Raw genomic sequence first — 19,808 nt, 5'->3', positions numbered from 1 at the left:
AAAATTTCAACTACTGAATGAATTTTTTTAACTGTAAATGGTAATGAATACTGTAAAATCTCACTGTTGTAAAAAACCAGAATTCTGATTATTCACCCACATTCCTGAATATTCCTTTGAGGATATTACCATAAACAACCTGTGCTAATAACATCGTGAAAACATCTTTAAAGAGTGTGAGTTTACTGTGTAAGATATTAGCAACTATTTATCTCCTCAAATTCTCAAAATAGAGAAACACAAACTCCATTATTTGCTTTATATATGTACATGTACTTTAACTCAAATTAGCTCTGATACTGATTATGCACTTATATAATCAAAAATGAAAATGGCATATTTTTCTTTAGGTACAAATTAAGCTAAAAGAAAATGTGAGACAATCCCTCCCAATTTAGTGAACCATTTGATAGAATAATAGCAGTACATGCGTATTAGATCATTATTCTTTTTTAGGTTAGTAGCTAAACAAAGTTTTGAAATAGTTGAAAATTAACCTAGAAAAACAGGAAACTATCAAATATATCAAAAAAGAAATATTTAATTCCCTGGAGACAGGAAAACAAGCAAAAGAGCGTATTTGATATATTTTATAATATACTACTATAAAATCAATTTTATAATGAGAAAGTGTGTATTAAAAAAAATATGAATGCATACAATATAGAGTAGCAAAAAGCAGAGATGGAAAAAGGAAGGTAGAATAAAATAAACACAAAAAGAAGTGGGAGTTGAAAACTGTGTTTTCAAACAGAGTTCAAGTTGGGGGTGAGTGGCAGGAAGAAACAGGAAGGATACTGACCAGATTAAGGACAGAAAAGGTACAGGCATACAGAAAGGATGCTGATGAAAAAACAGAGGATCAAGAGACTTAAAAAGAAAACACAGCAACAGTACTCCAATATATTTTAAACTAATTATTTTATATAGATTATATTAAATGAGTACCCCTATTCCCCCAAAAGACTTCTAATTAAGATCAATTACCATTACACTTAAATATTATCTCCATAATCCTGCCCCTGATGTCCACCCTCTCTTGACTCTGCCTTGGTACAGGTTCTTATCTCTAACCTAGACCCACTTCAAACGACAAAAATTTCCAAGTGCTAGAAAAACAGATTTAAGAAACTAAAGTCTTTATTTTATGAGCTATCCCTTTTAATTGTGATTTAAAACTGCAAAATAGCCCGAAAGGTGTGGCTCAGCAGTTGAGCATTGACCTACCATCCAGGAGATTGCTGTTCCATTCCCAGTCAGGGCACATGCCCCAGATGTGGGCTTGATCCCCAGTAGGGGGCATGCAGGAGGCAGCCGATCAATGACTCTCACATCATTGATGCTTCTATCTCTCTCTCCCTCTCTCTTCCTCTCTCTGAAATCAATAAAGAGATATTCTTAAAAAAAAAACACTGCAGCCCGGCCAGGCGTCGCTCAGTGGTTGAGCATCAACCTAGGATCCAGGCTATCCGGGTTCGATTCCCGGTTAGGGCACATGCCAGGGCTGTGGGTTCAATCCCCAGTCGGGGGCATGCAGGAGGCGGCCAATCAATGACTCTCATCATTGATGTTTCTCTCTCTCTCTCTCCCTCTCCTTTCCTCTCTCTGAAATCAATAAAGATATATTTTTTAAAAAACAAAAAAAAAAACCCTACAAAACAAAGTTTAAGTTCTATAATTAACCAAAAAAAAAAAAAAAAAAGATTTTGATCAAAATGAATGTAGCTTTTAAGCTCTTACAAAGAGCTAGCTCTTAGCCCTTTGCCCACCCCACCCTTAGAGGACTCCAGCTTTATAAAAAGACCTAGGGACAACTGAATCTTTCAGACCAGCCTCTCTCCCTGTCATAATCTCCCTGCTACAATCCATAATCCATACTGCTGTCAAAGAAATACCTTGTTAAAACATACACCTATGTGTTTCTTTACTGCATATAGAGATGATAAAAGCTTAAGAAAGAGGTCCTTAAAATCTGGCTCTAATTATTCTTACCTACTTTCTTATAACTTACATATGCCAGGTTTTAAAATTTATTTTTAATGTTTCAAAAGTCAAGATTCAATAGGATATTAATTGAATAGGCTCTCTCTCATACCTGTGGTCATTCAGCCATTCAGGTTTCTACCCAGAAGGCAACTAATGTTAGTAGTTTGTGCTTCTAGAAATATTTTACATATATACATGAAAACATGTTTATAGGTTTTCTCCTTTTTACATAAATGGTAACATACTACATACTGCTTATGCAATGTGTCCTGGTGCCTTCTTTATTCACAAATGCTATTCTTTATTCCTGCAATTTTCTTGTTTCTGCACTTTATGAACTATGTACCCTCCATGGCCCAATTCACTACCTCTTTTCTATAGCCTCTGACTACTAAGATGAACCTGAATGCTCTTCTGTGAAGAGCCTTGTACACCCTCTCATACAGTGAAATTATAACATGTAGCACATTTTTACTATTCATTACATTCCTGTCTTCTCCATTGTATTATAAAGATGAAAATTAAAGGCACAAGGTCTGATTCACCTGTAATTCCCTCTCACCCATTACCCAGTATCTAGAATATACCTGACACAGTCATTCAATAAATGATTTGCTAAGTAAACATCAGACTTAATAAGAAAATATGTGATTTGTATTTTCCAACATCAACATTTTCTTTCAAAGAGCAACTGTTAGATCATATATCTGAAGGCAGGTAAATAAATTACTCTATGGGAGAAAACAACACAAGATGTTTCTTCTCCAATTCTACAATTTGACCAAAACTGTTTGCTACCATATGAAAGCTTTGCCTTGCTGTCAGAAGGCAAAAAGCTTTAAAGGATAATGTGTATTTTGCCTGGTAGGTTAGTGTGATGTTCGGTTAACTCTCAATAAGCAAATCTAGGAAAACCAAAGGTAGAGAATGAATAGAGATAATCGAACAGTTTTAAATTCAAAACTTCATTTTTACCAAGTTTCAAATTCCTATCCCAGCTTTTATTTTTCAAATGGAGAATAAAATTGAGTATGTTTCAAATATTGTTCATTTCTTCTAAAATTTGGCTAAAGAATATGCAAATAGGCAATAAAAAAAGAAGCAAGACATCAGGAAAGAGAAGAAAACTCAACGACTAGGGCACTCCATCTAATGAATGTGAACAATTAGAGAGTTTACTATAAAATATAATTAAAAGTAAGCAATATATAAAATAAGTTTAGAACACTTTTATTCATTAAAAACCATTGGTTCTTAATAGAATGACCTCAGTTAACAGAAATTTCACTGTTTTCAAATGACTCATTTCTATAAGCAGGTTTTAACTTATTTGTAAAATAGCAAGACCTAGTGTGTACAACAAAAAGACAAAGAGTCAAATATAAATACTATAGTGAATTAACACAGCTTTTTACATCATAAAAATAAAACTCTACCAAAAAATGTGGATCAAAAACTGCCACTATAATTATTACTGTACTAACAAATTATTAACAGAATGTAAAACCTCAAAAAGACAGTTTGAATCAAAGTAAGTAAATACAAACACAACAACAGGGGGGAAAAAAAGCCAAATAGCTCTTTTGCATGAGCTACATTAATTTCAGTGTCTTTCCAGTCAATTTTATGAGGCATGAAACGCATCTGTGAGGTCCATATGCTTTGTTCCCAACACTAAGCAATTTCTACTACTGAAAACATTAAAAGAGCTTCAATAATTGTGGGCAATCTAAAAATAAATGGGAATCAGTACACTGTTCCACAATAATTTTATTTTAAACAAACTCTTCAATGCAGTACAAAGCTGAAGTGACCTACTTCAATCTACTGGTAGTTTCCTGATTATTAAACCACATAAAAATCAAAGGCGATTGATAAGGGTTCTATTTTCAGGTCTGAAAAATCTAAACTAGAAGCCCAAATATTTAACTATACATAGACTCTGATAAAAATAAACCAGCATATTCGCTTAGAAATTAAGAGACAACAGTAACGTTAAAATCTTCAGTAGCACCTGATACCAAATGCTTCCACTCCCTTATAACCACTCATGCAAAAAGAAGGTAAAAATCTCAAAACAAATGAAATCTAAACTAGAATTTTGCCCGTGGGAAAGGAAGCTCATCAGCAATTTAAACCTTAAGCAGTTTTAAGATCTAAATAAAATCAAATATGTTCCTCCATAATGATCTGTTCACAGAAACAATCACAGTCGGCATCATGCACCTTAAAGAAAAAAAATCTGCTATGGTTTTAAAAGTACACTACAGATGCATTTTATCAACGTGTATTATAGTACATACACGTTTTACGGTAGGGGGCTATTGTAATATGTATTCCTTAATTAGGAGATGCGTTTAGAAATAAAAGAATCATTCGGGAGAAATTTCTTCGGACAGCTGTGTAATTTGTCACAATCTCTTTTTACAGCTGGTCGTGAATGAAATTCTAGATTCTCCTTTGCTGAACTAATGAAGCAACTGTGACTGAAAACGTTCAAAAAGGGGCGTAAGAGGTGGGGGCGATGGGAGAGAGAGCGAAGGGCCGGGTCTGTCTTAAATAGCAAGCACAGTGAGAAAACAAAAATACCACCATGAAGTAGATTTTGAATTGAATGGCCAAGAGGCAGCATGCACAAACACAGGCGTGCACGCCAAGTCCGGACCCATAACCTAGGAAACTGGAGGCTGCGCGCGGTCTTCACGGGAGGGAGCCTCAAGTTTACTCATCGGGTCAGCCGTTCACACGGAGGTAAAACCCTCGCGGCTCCACGGCAGCCCCGGGAGCTATCGAGCCAACACACTCTGCAAGCTCGGTCCTTTTCTGGAACAGCCAGAGCTGGCATGTCAATCACTGGGCGAGAGGGGAAGAACTGAGGCGCCCGGGAAGCAAAGGCAGGTCCAGGGGCACCTGTTACCGCAGGAACGCGGGAAGGTGGGGTTGGGCTTTAGAGAGAGGGGCTGAGGTTGCGTCTCCGGGGACGAAGGGGGTTGGGGGCGACCAGCGGGTACTGCATCTGGAAGCGGGCGGAGGGACAGGGGAGCGATAACGACCGGGGCAGCCGGTCGGGAAACCATCTAGGAAGCACCTCGCCGTAAAGAAAGGACACAAAGGGCAGGTGAGGGAAGTACTGGGGCTCCGCAGCCTCCCGGGGAGGAGGAAACAGAGGCGAGGTTGGGATAAGGGGGCCGGGGAGGCGCGGGGAGCCGAGGCGCAGGAGACCCACGGAGGAGCCCGAGCCTCCGAGCGCCCAGGTGAGGAGAAGGCGGCACCTCACCTGATACTCCGGGTACTCAAACATGTAGCTCATACTGCACTTGTTCTCCTCGAAGCCGAAGAAGACGTCCCACAGCCCTAGGGTGGCCATGAAGATCATGAAGGCATAAAACGCCAGGTTGCTGAGGTTGACGGAGTGAAGAAACATGGTGCCGCCGCCGCCGCCGCTCCCGCCGGGGGGCCCCGAGCCCTGACAGAGCCAAAGCCTCCCGGCCGCTCGCGCGGGAGCCGAGCCCGAGCAGCGCGCGCTTGCGCGGACTTCGGAGCAGCCCGCGCGCCGGCCGCCCAGTGCGCCTGCGTGCGCCGGCCCGCCGCGCCTTCCGCCCGGCGTCTCGCTGGGAGAGAGGAGGTGGTGATTGCAGTTGGAGCGCAAATCTGAGCGTGGACCGGGCGGCAGAAAGTGGGTGGGCTGAGCTGGAGCTTGAGGGGGAGCGGGGGAGGGGCGAGGAGAGGGAGGAGGAAGGAGGGGGCAGGGACGGCCCTGAGAGGCGGGCTGGAGGGGAAGACTGGGGAGCGGGGGACTAGCGGGGGGAGGGGCGGAGCGCGGCAGCCCTGGAGGCGGGGAGGGAGAAGGGGTAGGGGGTGGGGGTCGGGGGGGAGCCTGGGGACCGACCGGCAATTAATGGTGGTGGGCTGACCCGGCAAGGGGAGGGGGACGTCAGAGCCGTCACGTCGAAACGCCGCTCCCTGCAGAGTTTAAAAACCCTTCGCGTTCGATGTGTTTGAAGCGCCTCAGGCCTCCGCGGCTCTGGGTCTCCAGCCTCACGGCACAGTCCCCGCTCCCGGGACCAGTTAGGCAGCGGGGAGCCAGTGGCTTCCCCCTCGCTCTGACCGCCGACGTCTGCCCCGGAGGTAACAGCGCATAAAAACACCGGCTTATAAAAAACCACCAGCAGGTGCACTGGTTTCTGTTCTTGGTATAAAATGAAAGCCTGGATCAGAAAAGCCGTTGTTAGTCTTTAAAGGAACGTTACCAAAATCTCCATTTCCACTGACGCCCCCGATAGGTATCTGCGGGATCTAGTTGGCCGCTGACTGCCTTGCTCCCCAGAACCTCCACCTCCTGGGAAATTGGTTCCACATTAACGTAGGGAGGCAATTTAAGCTCCAGCTTCTACTCAGATTCCCAAGTGACTTAATTCATTTTGAAGAGTTTCGGTTTGGTGTTGCACAAAGGAGGGGGGTAAAAGCTCAAAAAACCATTCATAATCATGTATAGCAGCATCAAAACACTGGAATGTTAGGAAAAACCCCAAAGTATCAACTCTTGAAAGCAGACCCAAGAGCAGATGGGTGTGTGTGTGTGTGATTGCAAAATTCCCCTTAGAATTATTTTTTGGCACTGACTGAATGGCATTTCACTCGGGCTGATTTTCTGGTATTATTTCTGTGCAGAGGAAGTTTGGCTGTGATACATATAAAATCAAAGAATTTTAAGCCTAAAAGAACGCTTATAGATTACCTTATACAACACCCTGATACTCAGATTTGAGAGCACCTGGGATGTGGGGTGGGATTAGAGAGGAGTTAGTGCCAGGGATGACAAATCATTTGGAGAAGGATTTAAGTTATGCATTTGAAAAAAGGAACACATTGAGTCTGGGAGCTTGAGAACATCATAGACAGAATGTCTGTTCCTTGTTTCTCCTGGCATATCATGACCAGCACAAATAAACCAAGGGTCAGTCTGCACTCTCTCATCCCTGTGCTTCTTAAACTTCATGCTCAGATGAATCACTTGGAGATTCTGTTTAAATGCAGATGCTGATTGACTAGTTCTGGAGTGGGACCCAAGACCCTGCATTTCTAACAAGCTCCCTAGGGATGCCAGTGATGCTGGTCACTGGGCTACATTTTGAGTGAAGAGGATCTACCCTGCCGGATGCCCCTGCTACATGGAGAAAACCCTGAACCTGAAGATGACAAAGTTGCTCCTCTGGTAGCTTTCATGAGTGTGGCAACCTACTGCCTTTATTGTCCACTCAGAAAGGAGCAGAATAGAGAGTCAATGGATTATGTTTGTAATCTTTGTGTTCCTACCTTTTTACTTTTTTCCTATCATTACCCCACTCCTGGCTTCATTTCCTTTCATATCTAAACTAACACTACTGAGCATCACTCAACCCCCCTCTGCCAGTGCTATCAACTTCCTGCACTCTTGTCTTTCAAACCCACTCTGCTTATAAACTTTCAACCTTGGTGAATGTAGTCTGGCACTGAGCTCTGACACTAATGTGTCGGCTCTGCTGGAGAAAGTGACAAAATTATTTGAATTACTGTTCAGAAATACATATGTTTCTGGTCAACTTTCCTATTCTTCAAACCACCTCTTTTTAAGCTCCCTAGTACATAATTCTATCTTCATATTCACAGAGATAATTTTGATTTTCAGGTGCATATTCCTTCAAATCTCTTATTATTCTTTCTCTTCAGGAAATTAGTTCTATCAAGTTAAAGTCCCTGTCAATCTTTCCCATTCTATTCTTCCTCCCTGAAGCATATAAATATGCTTAGGTCTTACTAATTTTAAAAAAGAAAAATCCTCCCTGCAACCATCACCTGTAGTTCTCACCTCATCTCAGTCAGGGTTCCTAAAGGTGTGGCTTTTTAAACTTAATGCAACTTTTCATAAAGGAAAAGATCATATAGTCATTTGACAATCACTCCTCAACGGAAATACTTAGTAACTTCATTAATATAACAGTTTTTCAGAAAACCTGTTAGGTTTGTTTAAGCTCCATTAGGTTTTGTTTGCTTGCTTTATTTACTGGAGGCAAAGACTTTTTTCCACACATAGTAACCACCTTCATAATACCTAACTTTTAGTTTTTGGGGTTTTTGTGTGTGTGTGTTTTGTTTAAAATATTACAGATGTCCCTTTTTCTCCCCAATGACCCATTCCACCCCATCCCATCCCCCTCCCCAGTCCCTAGTTTATTTTTTAAAATGTTTTTATTGTCCTGGCCAGTGTTGCTAAGTGTTTAGAGCGTCTGCCTGCTTACCAAAGGGTCAGGGGTTTGACTCCCAGTCAAGGGCACATACCTGGGTTGCAGGTTCCATCCCTGGCCCCGGATGGGGCATGCAAGAGGCAACCGGTTGGTGTCTCTCTCACGTTGATGTTTCTCTCTCTCTGCCACTCTCTCTCCCTCCCTCCCTCCCCTCATTCCCCTCCCTCCCTCTCTTCCATTCTAAAAATCAATGGAAAAAATATCCTTGGATGAGTATTAACAGAAATTTTTTTTAAAAAAAAGGTTTTTATTGATTTTAGAGAGAGAGGAAAGGAGAGAAAGAAACACTGATGAGAGAGAGAACCATTGACCGGCTGCCTCCTGCACGCCCCCTACTGGGGATAAGCCTGCAACCTGGGCATGTGCCTGACGGGGCATTGAACTGTGACCCTTCAGTGTATGGGGTGACGCAACCAACTCAGCCACGCCCGCCGAGCTTACCTAGTTTTTATTCAGAGGAAGAAGGAATGTGCTGTCTGGTGTGGGAATCTAGTTGTTTTCTAAAACTAATTTCACTAAACTATATTGGTCACAGTGTACTAGCCTCACACTATAGTTTCTTAAATAAACTTTTCTCTTTTTCTTAAAAAAAACAAAACAGCTAAATATATAATAGATTGGCTAATTTATTTCAATCAATTGGTTTAAAGCCTTTTCTCAAATTTGTTGGTTTTACCTCCTACTACCTTATATGCAATAGGCATTCAATAAATATTTGTTTTTAATTTATTTGAAAATAAGTTAGAGAGTACAGATTACAGTAATAAAACCTCACCTTTTCTTTGATGCTTCAAAGCTATGAAAAAGGGGAAAAAAAAGAAAGAAAACAATGCCAGCACCTCTGTGGCTGCCAGCTCTGTTTCCAAGGAAACCGAGAATAGATCATCAAAAACAAAATAAGGGTTTTCAAGCGGATTACCCTGTTTTCACCAGTTCAGTCTCCATCGCTGCTCAGTGAAGGCAGCATACCATCAGCCTTGCAACTCAGATTCCCATTGTTTGTGCTGTCTCACTATTAAAACCAGGCCCCCCAAAATTAATTTTTTGGGTTGTATGTTAGTTTTCTTGTAGAGACAGTTAAATTTGTCCTCAAAGATAAAGAATACCTTTTAAATATAAAGCACTATGTACATTTGCTGAATAACCTAATATATTTTAACTTCAGAACCATCAAATATTTAAATTATTGAATCTCAGATTTAACTTACTTTCTTTGGAACACTATAAGAAAGTAATGGGAATATATAAGTAAAGGATAAAGACTTCTAGAATGAAGTGTTTTATTTAAAGAAATATGAAAGAGAGCAGGACAGGTTGAAAAAATATACAGGTGTCAAGGGGAAAAATAATTGGACTTTCATTCGATAGAACAAAATACCACTATAATGTTGTTCTTTGATCCATAGATTTGTTTCAACCAAGAGTAAATGATTCTGAAAAATAGCAGCTAGAGATAACAAAAGTTTGGTTTAGCATTATTATATTACCTACTGTTGCTGTGTGTTTTGTAAAAGCAATATTCCTTTCAAATCAACACGTTTTATACCTTAAACTTACACAGTGCTATGTGTCAATTATAAAGCTGGGAGAGAAAAAGCAGTATTCCTCTATTTTAAAATTTTAGTTAAAGCCAGAGTATTCTCTTTGGAGTGAAATGCACAATAGAAATTTGCTTCAAGGGAAGTACTATTTAAGAGGCTTTAGAAGGCATATTAATATTTTCAAATAATGAATTCTGAAATTCAGATAATTCTAATGGTACAGAACAATGTAATCATTGGTTGGGGTCTTATCAGTTTTCTGCCTATATGTCCACTTCTGACAAAGGATTCTAGCTCTTCAAAGGCATGGGCTGTAAGGGGGTCTTGGTTATTTTTAATACCTAAACCCAGTACAGGGCCTTATAATTGGAGGTATTCTATAAGTGGTTTTGAATAAATATTTTTATTTAAGTAATATGCTATACTTTAATTAAAGGTTTTAGCTATATTTGTGCCTTTTACTATGAAATACAAATCTTGTGATGTTCAAATACATTTGTAAACAGTAATAGCCAAGGTAGACTACTTATTGTAAAATAACTTGTAATTGAAAAAGTTTTTGAAAAAGACTTGGAGAATAAAGTATTAATTCAGAAAATTAGCTTCTGCACAGCAAAAGAAACCATCTACAAAACAAAAAGGCAACCAATGAAAAGGGAAAAGATATTTGCAAATGATACCTCCTATAAGGGGCTAATAATAAAAAATGTGGATATAAAGAGCTAATACAACTAAAAATACAAATAACCCAATTAAAAATGGGCAGAGAACCTGAATAGAAAATTTTCCAAGGAAGACACACAGATGGCCAACAGGTATATGAAAAGATGCTCAACATCTCTAGTTATAAGGGAAATGCAAATCATACCATGATGAGAGATCACCTCACACCTCGTAGAATGACTGCTATCAATAGACAAGAAATGACAAGTGTTGGGGAGGATGTGAAGAAAAGGGAGCCCTCGCACTGCTGGAGGGAATGTCAGTTGGCACGGCCACCATGGAAAACAGTATGAAGGTTTCTCAAGAAATTAAGAATAGAGCTACTATATGGCCTAGCAAGCTCTCTCCTGGGTATCTACCCCCCAAATCTAAAACACTTATTTGTAGGTCCTGGCAGGGTAGCTCCGTTGGTTAGAGCATCATCGTGATATGCAAGCTTGTGGGTTCAATCACTGGTGAGGGCACATACAAGAATCAAGCAATGAGTCCCTAAGTAAGTGGAACAGCAAATCCATGTCTCTCGCTCCTCTCCTCTCTCTCTCAAAAATTTTTTTAAAAAAATAAAAACATAAGGATATATGTATGCCTATGTTGACTACAACATTATTCACTGCAGTGGCCAAGATATGCAAACAAGCTGAGTGTCCTTCAGTGGACGACTGGATAAAGCAGATGTGGTACATACATAAGTGGAATACTACTCAGCCATAGAAAGATGCACTATCATTTGCAGCAGCACTGATGGATCTTGAAAGTAGCATGCTAAGTAAAATGAGACGCAAAAGGACAAGAACTGTATGATTTCAGTCGTATGTGGGATATAAAACAAAAAGCAGCAAATGAACAACAAGCAAACTCACAGACACAGACAAGGGAATGGTGGTCACCAGCGGGGAAGGGTGGGAGAAGCATGAAGAGGGAAAGGGGCTAAGTATACGGCGACGGAAGGAGACTAGGCTTCGGGTGGTGAGCACACTATGGAGTATACGTATGTTGTATTTTAAAGTTACACACCTAAAAATGCACACAGTGTTATTAACCAACGTTACACTGACTAATTTTTAAAAAGAAAATTAGCTAACATAAAAGACTTTATATTAAAAGAGGATACCAACATGTGAAACAAATATGTACTCGTCTTGAGAATGGTAACACACACAGGAAAAGATGGTGAGTCTGGCTAAAGCACATATCCTTATATTTAAGCAAAGTACAGAGCTTGATAAGACCTATGGAAATAACAAAGGGTCTAGAAATGTGTCATCTCTACATTGAGGAGGCTGGACTAAATCAGGAGTCAGCAAACTTTGTGTAAAGGGCCAGATAATAAATGTATTCAGCCTTGTGGGCCATGAGGGCTCTGTTACAACTACTCAGCCCTGTTGATGTAACATGAAAGGAGCTGTAGACAGTAGGCTTTTAAAAAAAAGAGTGTGGCTTTGTTCTAATCAAACATTACTTACAAAAAACTAGCAGGCCAGATTTGGCCTATTGGCCATAGTTTGTTTCCTCCTGGACTAGATAATCTCTAATTCAATATTCCATATTCAATGTTCTGTATCTGTGAATGTTAACATTAGCTAACATGGATTTTCGGATTTTCCAAACTCATCAGATATTGGTCAAGAAATGTTATTAATGGTGAAATAGCAGAAAACTTAGGCTTTAAGCATAATTCAACTTAAGCATGTGCATCAATTTAACTATAGTTCTGTCTATTTAGTATCATTGTGCAATATATATGAAATATTGTGACACTGCCTGATGTAGTATCATGACTAATTTTATTAATAGATTCCTTTAAAATAGCTACCTAATATATTTCATGAAGCATATTCAAACATATATAGATACAAGAAATCTCTATAAGGAATTTTAAGACTAAATATAGACTACTCATGTTTAAGAATTTTAAGTTTCCTCTTAGAGGGCGAGGGAACAAATAATAGCCACTCACATGTTAGGACATTCATAGAGCTGTAACAGAAGCTACACCTGAACAAAGTTCTACAGTTGCCCTTCTTACCATATCAGTGTCTCATCTATAGAATTCTTAATGTATACCTTCCCTGGTCCTGGTGCTAGGCCACTGAGGGGAAAAAATCAAATTTAGAAAATATTATGTTAAAAAAACAGGGTTAGCAGAAGGTTTCTATTATACTTGAGGGACAAATGCCCATTTAAGACACAATCTCAGTAAAAAGGGGAGGGAGATGGAAGCAAATTGACATTTCTAGGAAGAATTGTTGTGGGTACTTTTTTCATTGGTTAGTTGGCTTTTTTAATGCTGAATTACTTTTGACTTGGTAAGAAGCAGAGGGGGTTTCCAAGGAGTTCAAATTCCAAACTGAACTCTTCTCGACTATCAGCATAATGTAAGGAGGCCTGGTTCAGCTTCACTTTAGACTATTTTTATGATTTGGGAAATTAATTTCTTTGAGCTTCAGTTTCTTCATCTGTAAAATAAGAATAATAATTCTACCCTAGGCATTGCTGGGAAGATTCCAGATATCTGTTTAAAGTGCCTGATATGTAATAGGCACTGAAAAAAAAAGTAGATATTATTACTATGAGCTTCATAGAACTTTGATTATTTGGAAAAACTAGTACTTGCTACAGTAAAACACTTTCCTAGTACCAAAAGGGAGAGAAAAGGGAAAGATGAACAATTCATTGAACATAAGGACCATCATCTTTCTACCAAAAGGCTAACATGATGTATGGCACAAAATACTGACTTAAAGAAGGTGGTAAATCCTTAAAAGGAGAGAGGAGTACACTTTACTTACAGGCAGCAGATGATAGTGGAAGGTTTTTTTGTTTATTTGTTTGTTTATGTTTCCCTTTTTAAGGGTGAGGGAGTCCTCCAAGGGAAGCACATTTCAGTGAAGGCACGAAATTTCTGTGGACAGCTGATTTTGAACCCCCATCACACCCATGGTCTGAGGCAGCTGTCCAGCATGTTTTTGGTTTTCTGTTTAGTGGCTGTCCCTAAAGCTGTGTGACCCATTCTCCCTCTGTTACTGCAAGGCCCACCGCAGACCTACAGCTTCTTAAGGCCTCTCTGGGGTGCACTTGCCTGCTGCTAAAGCTCTGCTTCAAAGCCCCCAAAATATGAAAGCATATGGGAAGATTGTAGGCTTGCTTGCTGGATGATGCAGAGGCCAATGCCAAGATGGGTGCACAGAAGGGTCCCTGGTCCTGCTGTTCTCAAAAACCTCAATCCAATGAGTCACATTATGAAGGCTGTAGGAACTCCCCTCTGAGAGGTTCTGCATGACTAATACCCTTTTGGATTTCTGAGCAGAGACAAAGCCAGCAGAGTATGTTTGAGAGGAGTTAGCCTGATTTTCCAGCTGTTATTTCTTTTCTGTGTCTTGTGGGTGGGTCACATGCTACTAGGACTGTAGGCAGACAGGTATGTGCCAGTGCCCGCCTGCTCAGTGTAGCCCAGCAGCTCCTGCCCCGCTGTTCCCGAATTCCCCCGATGCCTAGCCAGGTGGAGGAAGGTGGATCCTTCTTTCTCATAATTGGTCCCGAGATGGGTCCCTTCAAGCAGTCAGTGAAAAAAAAAATTCCAAAAAGTCGAGTTTAGAAACTGAGATGGTAGAGTTTAGAAACTGAGTTTAGAAACTGAAGCTCAGTCAGTCAAAGCAGAGTGAGGAGCGGAACAAAGCCAGGAACCATGACGAGGGCTGAGGACTCCATCTGAACAAAAGAGAAGGAGAGAACCAGAGTCAAAGTAACGAAATGAGGATGACTGCTGGCCGGCGCTGGCAGACGGGCGCGAGCAAAAGAACTAAAACTGTACTGGTTAAGTTGGCTCTAGAGCCTTCCACTATGGTCAGATGCCAGCGTGTCTTGGAGGCACTAGGTGTGCTCTTGTGGGCCTTGCCTGTTACCCTTCCCCATCCATAGCTACCTCTTCATCCCAAATACAGGGAGCATACACAGGTTGATAGTGCCGCTATGATGTGTAAAAGTGGGTGATGGGCCTCAAAACAGATATTTGTACACCCATGTTCACAGCAGCATTCATATATACAGTAGAATATTATTCAGCCTTAAAAAGGAAGGACATTCTGACACATGCTACAACATAGATTAAACTTGAGGACATTATGTGAAAGGAAATAAGCCAGCCACAGAAAGATAAATGCTGCATGGCTTCACTTAGAGCAGTCAGACTCATAGAGATAGAAAGTAGAATGGTGCTTACCAAGGGCTGGCAGGGGGTGGGGGTGGGGGTGGGGGTGTTAGTAAATGATTCAGAGTCAGCTTTGCAAGATGAAGAGAGTTCTAGAGATGAATAGTGATGGTTCCACAGCAATGTGAATGGACGAATGTCACTGAACTGTACATTAAAATGGTTAAGAATGTAGAATTTATGTGTATATTACCACAATTTTTTAGAAAGAGGGTGATTGCCTTGGAGGATTATCACTTTTCATAGCAGTGGATAGCTGGCGTGAATTATACACGAATCCTCCCTCAAAGCATTTTCAATTTAGTGAGAAACCCAATGATTCTTGTTTTCGGAAAGAGAAAGTATAGAAAGATATTTTTAGGAACTGTAGGAATTACTTACAAATGGAAGGGTATTCCTATTGGCACCTCCAAGAACCCAGTACTTTTCTGCCCAAAGTGATAGTTTCCTGAGTAGTTATTAACAGCCCATCCTACTAGGAGAGAGCGCAGAAAGGAAAAGGAAATAGGTTTACACAATGTGCCCTGCAGAGCACATGTGCTCAGGAAAAAGCTGGGGAAAAAGAAAAAGAAAAAAGGGGAAATGGAGAGAAACGAAAAGTAGAAAGCAACATAAAACCCCCAGCAGCAAGCATAGCCCCGAGGACTGTGAAACTTCAAGGGACAGGCTCCTTAACCTGTCAGCCAAGAGCTCAACAGAGAAGACACTGCAGAATGAAATGGGACTAGAAAGAAAACCCAGCATGGACCTCAGCCACCTGTGAGCTGCGCTAACCCTCTGTGGGAGGCAGTAAGCCGAAACAGCATCTACACACTCTCTCTAGAACAGTGCTCCTTAGCTTCTGCATGCGTCAGAAATACCCGAAGACTTAAAGTAGAGTGTGCCGACACCCAGAGATTCTTCTTGAGTGGATCTTGGTTGGGGACTGAGAATATTTACACTTCTAATAAGCTCCCAGAGGATGCCAGATGCTATTGGTTTGGGGACCACACTATGAGAACCATGGCTCTAGATTTTAAAAGGTCTAGGATATAAGTGATTGGCTGTGCAAGATTTTTTTTTTACATGCTTAAACAGGAAGGCCTAAATTAAGACCTGTAGAAAGGGGCCGTATTGAAACTATTTAAACCCAGGTAGACTTTGTCCACCATTTGCTCTCTCAGTGCGGTGGTTAAGAGTGTGAACACTTGAGTCAGACAGACTTGGATGGTGTCACTTTCTAGCAGTATACCACTGGGCAAGTTTCTTAACCTATGTCCTATTTCTTTCATCTGTAAAATTAGGATAACATAGCACCAACCCAATGGGGCTGTGGAAAGATTGATTGATACATGTACGAAAATTTAGCACAGTACCACAACACACAGTAAATGTAGCAGGCATTTGTTTTTGGCAACCGGCATCAATCTCTGCCACTTTTGTAGCAGTCCCAATTACCTCTCCATTACTGTGAATAGCCTTTGAAATCTGAATTTTAGGAATAAAGCCAAGATAATAGCCTGCCATGCTGATCCTCCCAATTTACCATGGAAACCACTTCATCCTGTGGCAGACAATTTATAAGCAAAAGCATAAGGGTATATATTGCCTTCATGGAAACGCTAAATCCTTGAGTATTCCCTCTAGTGTTACTGGAGAGGGAGAAGACAGCTCCAGAGTTTTCGTGAGTGAATTAATTCGTTTGCAATCGAAGTATTATTCAGTGTCTTGTATTCATAGCACCGTGCTGAAAGTGTTGCAAGAGAAGCAAAGGCTTTTTGTTCTTTATTTTGTGATGAAAAGTTGAAGCTAGCCCATAGGATGGAATCCAATTTTTATCATCTGTAATAGAATAAAATCTATTAATTTGGGATGAAAATAATTTTAATTTCAATAAAACAAATAAATGACTGATTTCAGTATTCTTCCATTAGAGGATGTATTTATAGTAGTTGAGAAATGACCAAGTTAATAATTTCTCTCAAATATATCACAAGGGAACACTCTGGGCCATGGCTTCAAGGCTAGTTTATAAGCTATAACCTCTTAAGGAATGCAAACCTTTGCCCCCTGTACCTGCCCATTAATCTCTTTAAAAGACAAACCCTGCCCTAGCCAGTTTTGCTCAGTGGTTAGAGCGTCAGCCGGTGGACTGAAGGGTCTCGGGTTTAATTCCCAGTCAAGGACATGTACCTGGGTACCAACTGGGGCTGGAGCTGGAGGCAATCAATGTGTCTCTCACATCGATGTTTCTCTCTCTTTGTCTCTCCCTCTCCCTTCCATTCTCTCTAAAAAATCAATGTGGGGGAAAAGGAAGACAAATCCTGATATAATTCCATTACTTAAGTGTACTCCCCAGAAACACACAAGTGGGCTACGTGCTCTAAAGGTTGGAGTTTGTTGTTGCTGTTTTTAATGCCTCCTCTTTTTATTGTATCTTTGGGATGACTCAGATAGCAGACACCGTTAGTGGCTGCCCATAATCCTTTCCTCTTTGCTGGGGAGGGCCCTTTCTCTTCCACATAGCCATATGCTTTGGGGAGACCGGTCTCAGTTCCAGCTGTGTGAAGGGAGGGCATTTCTTACCCTAGATTGGGATATGACAAGGGCTTGTGAAACAGTTCTGGCCATGATGAAATGAGAAGTCTGGTGGAGACATATGGGAAACCTCTCCTTACTCTTAAAGGGGTCTCAGCTGGCCATTTAAGTTTAATACTAAAAGACAGGTTAATGACAACAATGTATTGTAAAATCCTTCAGAAGGAAAGGAGAATGTTCTGTGGACCATTTGTGTGTGTGTGTGTGTATGGCAGTTTTAAGTTATTAGCTTTTAAAATCAATACTCTTAAATGGAAACAACTTGCCAAAAATCTGTCACAGAATTTAGGGACCCATTAAAGTTTAATGAGAAAAAAAAATTCTGTATTTCAGCCAAATATAATTGAAACCCTATCAAAAAGATTACAAAGAACATGAGGAATCCAACCTTAGTGCAAGAATATATCTCAATAATTGATAGATAAAACAGAAAAGTAATCAATAAGAATAGGATGACTTAAACAGAATAATTTCAATTCTTACACAAATGTGTAAGACAGAAATAAAGACTCCTTGGGTCATTTTATGACATTCAAACATCTTCATATTTAACCCAGTACTAAAAAGGAAAAACTGCAGATAAATTTCATCCATGAAAATAGATGCAACAATCCTAAACAACAATAAGAACAGACCTATCAATGTATAAAAAAGATGTTACAATTTTTTTAAGAAATAAAAAGATTGATTTAACACCATGTTTATATATAATGGCATCTTGTTTAGAGGTCCATACATATGATATATTTAATACCAAAATGTTGAAAGCATTCCCTGTGAGTTCAGGAACAGGAAAAGAATATCCACTACCAGATATTATATTCCCTATTTATGACAAGGATATTCACTATCATGACTATCCAAATTGAATCAAAGATTTTAGCCAATGTGCTAAAATTAGAAAAATAAATAAATGGGATAAGAATCAAGAAAGAAAAATCAGCCCCATCTTGTGTGGCTCAGTTGTTGACTGTCAACCCGTGAACCACAATTCGATTCCCGGTCAGGGCACATGCCCAGGTTGCGAGCTCAATCTCCAGTCAGGGTGTGCAGGAGGCAGCTGATCAATGACTCTCTCATCACTGATGTTTCTATCTCTCTCTCTCCCTCTCCTTTCCTCTCCCTGAAATCAATAAAGACATATTTTTTTCAAAATATAAATCAATCAATCAATCAATCAAATGATAATATATGATTCTTGTGGATAAAAAAACTAAATATAAGAAGCAAGAACACAAAGGTAATGAAAATATACCTAAAAGTACTTAACATTTTAGTAATCTGGAAAATGTAAAACGAAATCATAATGAAACACCATTAAACCTCTACCATACTGACAGAAATGTGGCTTATGTCTGTGAGCAGTACTGAACCCCAGAACTAGACTGACATACCCACTTAGATGAGGACCACCACTGGCTGCTACCATGGGGTCTATTCCTTATAACACTGCAGCTTAGAGATAGGGTGCTTCCTCGGGGCAGTTGGCCCCCAAGAAGAAGAACTGATTGCTTTGTTCCTGCTTCCAAGTTCATGGCCCGTTTGGTCACTTCTCCTTCTTAGGGTAGAGTGTAGGGATGGCGAGGGGTCACGGGGATTATGCTAATTGGCATCCCTTCAACTAGAACATAACACCAGCAGTAGGGAATCAATGTTCTCACTAAAGATAGACACTTTATTCTCAAGGCAAAACAAGTTACTCCCACAATGGTATAGTTATTTTTATAGGGTGGGGTAGTCAGCATGTAGAATAAGTTTTACAGCAACGGTAGGTTGCTTGAGGTTTATCATCACCATAAACAAGCAGGTTCAGTTCAACAGCAGGACAGAGAAAGACACCAGAATTTAAACAGTATATATTCATGTGCACTCTAGAGAAATGTTCTAAATATATAATTTGGCAGTAAGTTTTAACATTTTTAAAATAAAAATAAAGCTTACTGGGGGAATAATTATCACATGCACATGGTACAAAATTCAAAGGGTATCAAATAAAGTGAACAGTCTCTCCCCTACCATGGCAATTACTTTTAAGTTATTTTTCTAATTATATATCATCAGAGATGTGCTTTATTTCATTTGCACTCTCCTCTTGATTTGATGAGTACAAAGTCCTCAATTTACAAATGATGTCTTAGAGCACAATTTGCTTGCAAGTCCTTTGGAATTCAGACTGCAGGGTAAATTTCTGTTTCTGGTTTCTTAAGGAGACTCACTAACTTTCAATTATACCTCAAATATAGCACACGTAATAGTATAAAACCTAGCACATTTAATCATGTAGTTTCTATGCTAAATGTGTTACAAGTTTTAACAAAGACTATGAGAAATATATCAAATTCTCTACCATTTACCCTACTCTAAAATCTTAGCAGAAACCATCCCTCTTCTCCCCGTCTCTACACTAGAACATTCAAGCTAATTCACAGGGACGTGGGGACCAACAAAACGTGTCTATGAAGGTGGATGAGGCTGTGATTGAACTTCTGG

At 40.0% G+C, this 19,808-nt stretch overlaps 1 protein-coding gene across 2 annotated transcripts in view; it reads right to left on the bottom strand.

The window, feature by feature from the left end:
- Window positions 1-5,518, bottom strand: part of PGAP1 (post-GPI attachment to proteins inositol deacylase 1) — a 53,507-nt gene extending 47,989 nt beyond the window's left edge. The window contains exon 1 of one of the 2 annotated variants that reach the window (XM_081142136.1): window positions 5,264-5,518. In XM_081142136.1, the coding sequence (XP_080998262.1) occupies window positions 5,264-5,410 (147 nt within the window). In that variant the 5' untranslated portion in view covers window positions 5,411-5,518. The remainder of the gene's footprint in view (window positions 1-5,263) is intronic. The other variant, XM_081142137.1, reaches the window with a different exon arrangement.
- Between the last annotated feature and the right edge of the window lie 14,290 nt (window positions 5,519-19,808).

This window comes from Miniopterus schreibersii, assembly GCF_964146895.1.
Source record: "Miniopterus schreibersii genome assembly, chromosome: 7".
NCBI lineage: Eukaryota > Metazoa > Chordata > Mammalia > Chiroptera > Miniopteridae > Miniopterus > Miniopterus schreibersii.
This window is presented reverse-complemented; position numbering and strand designations above follow the sequence as displayed.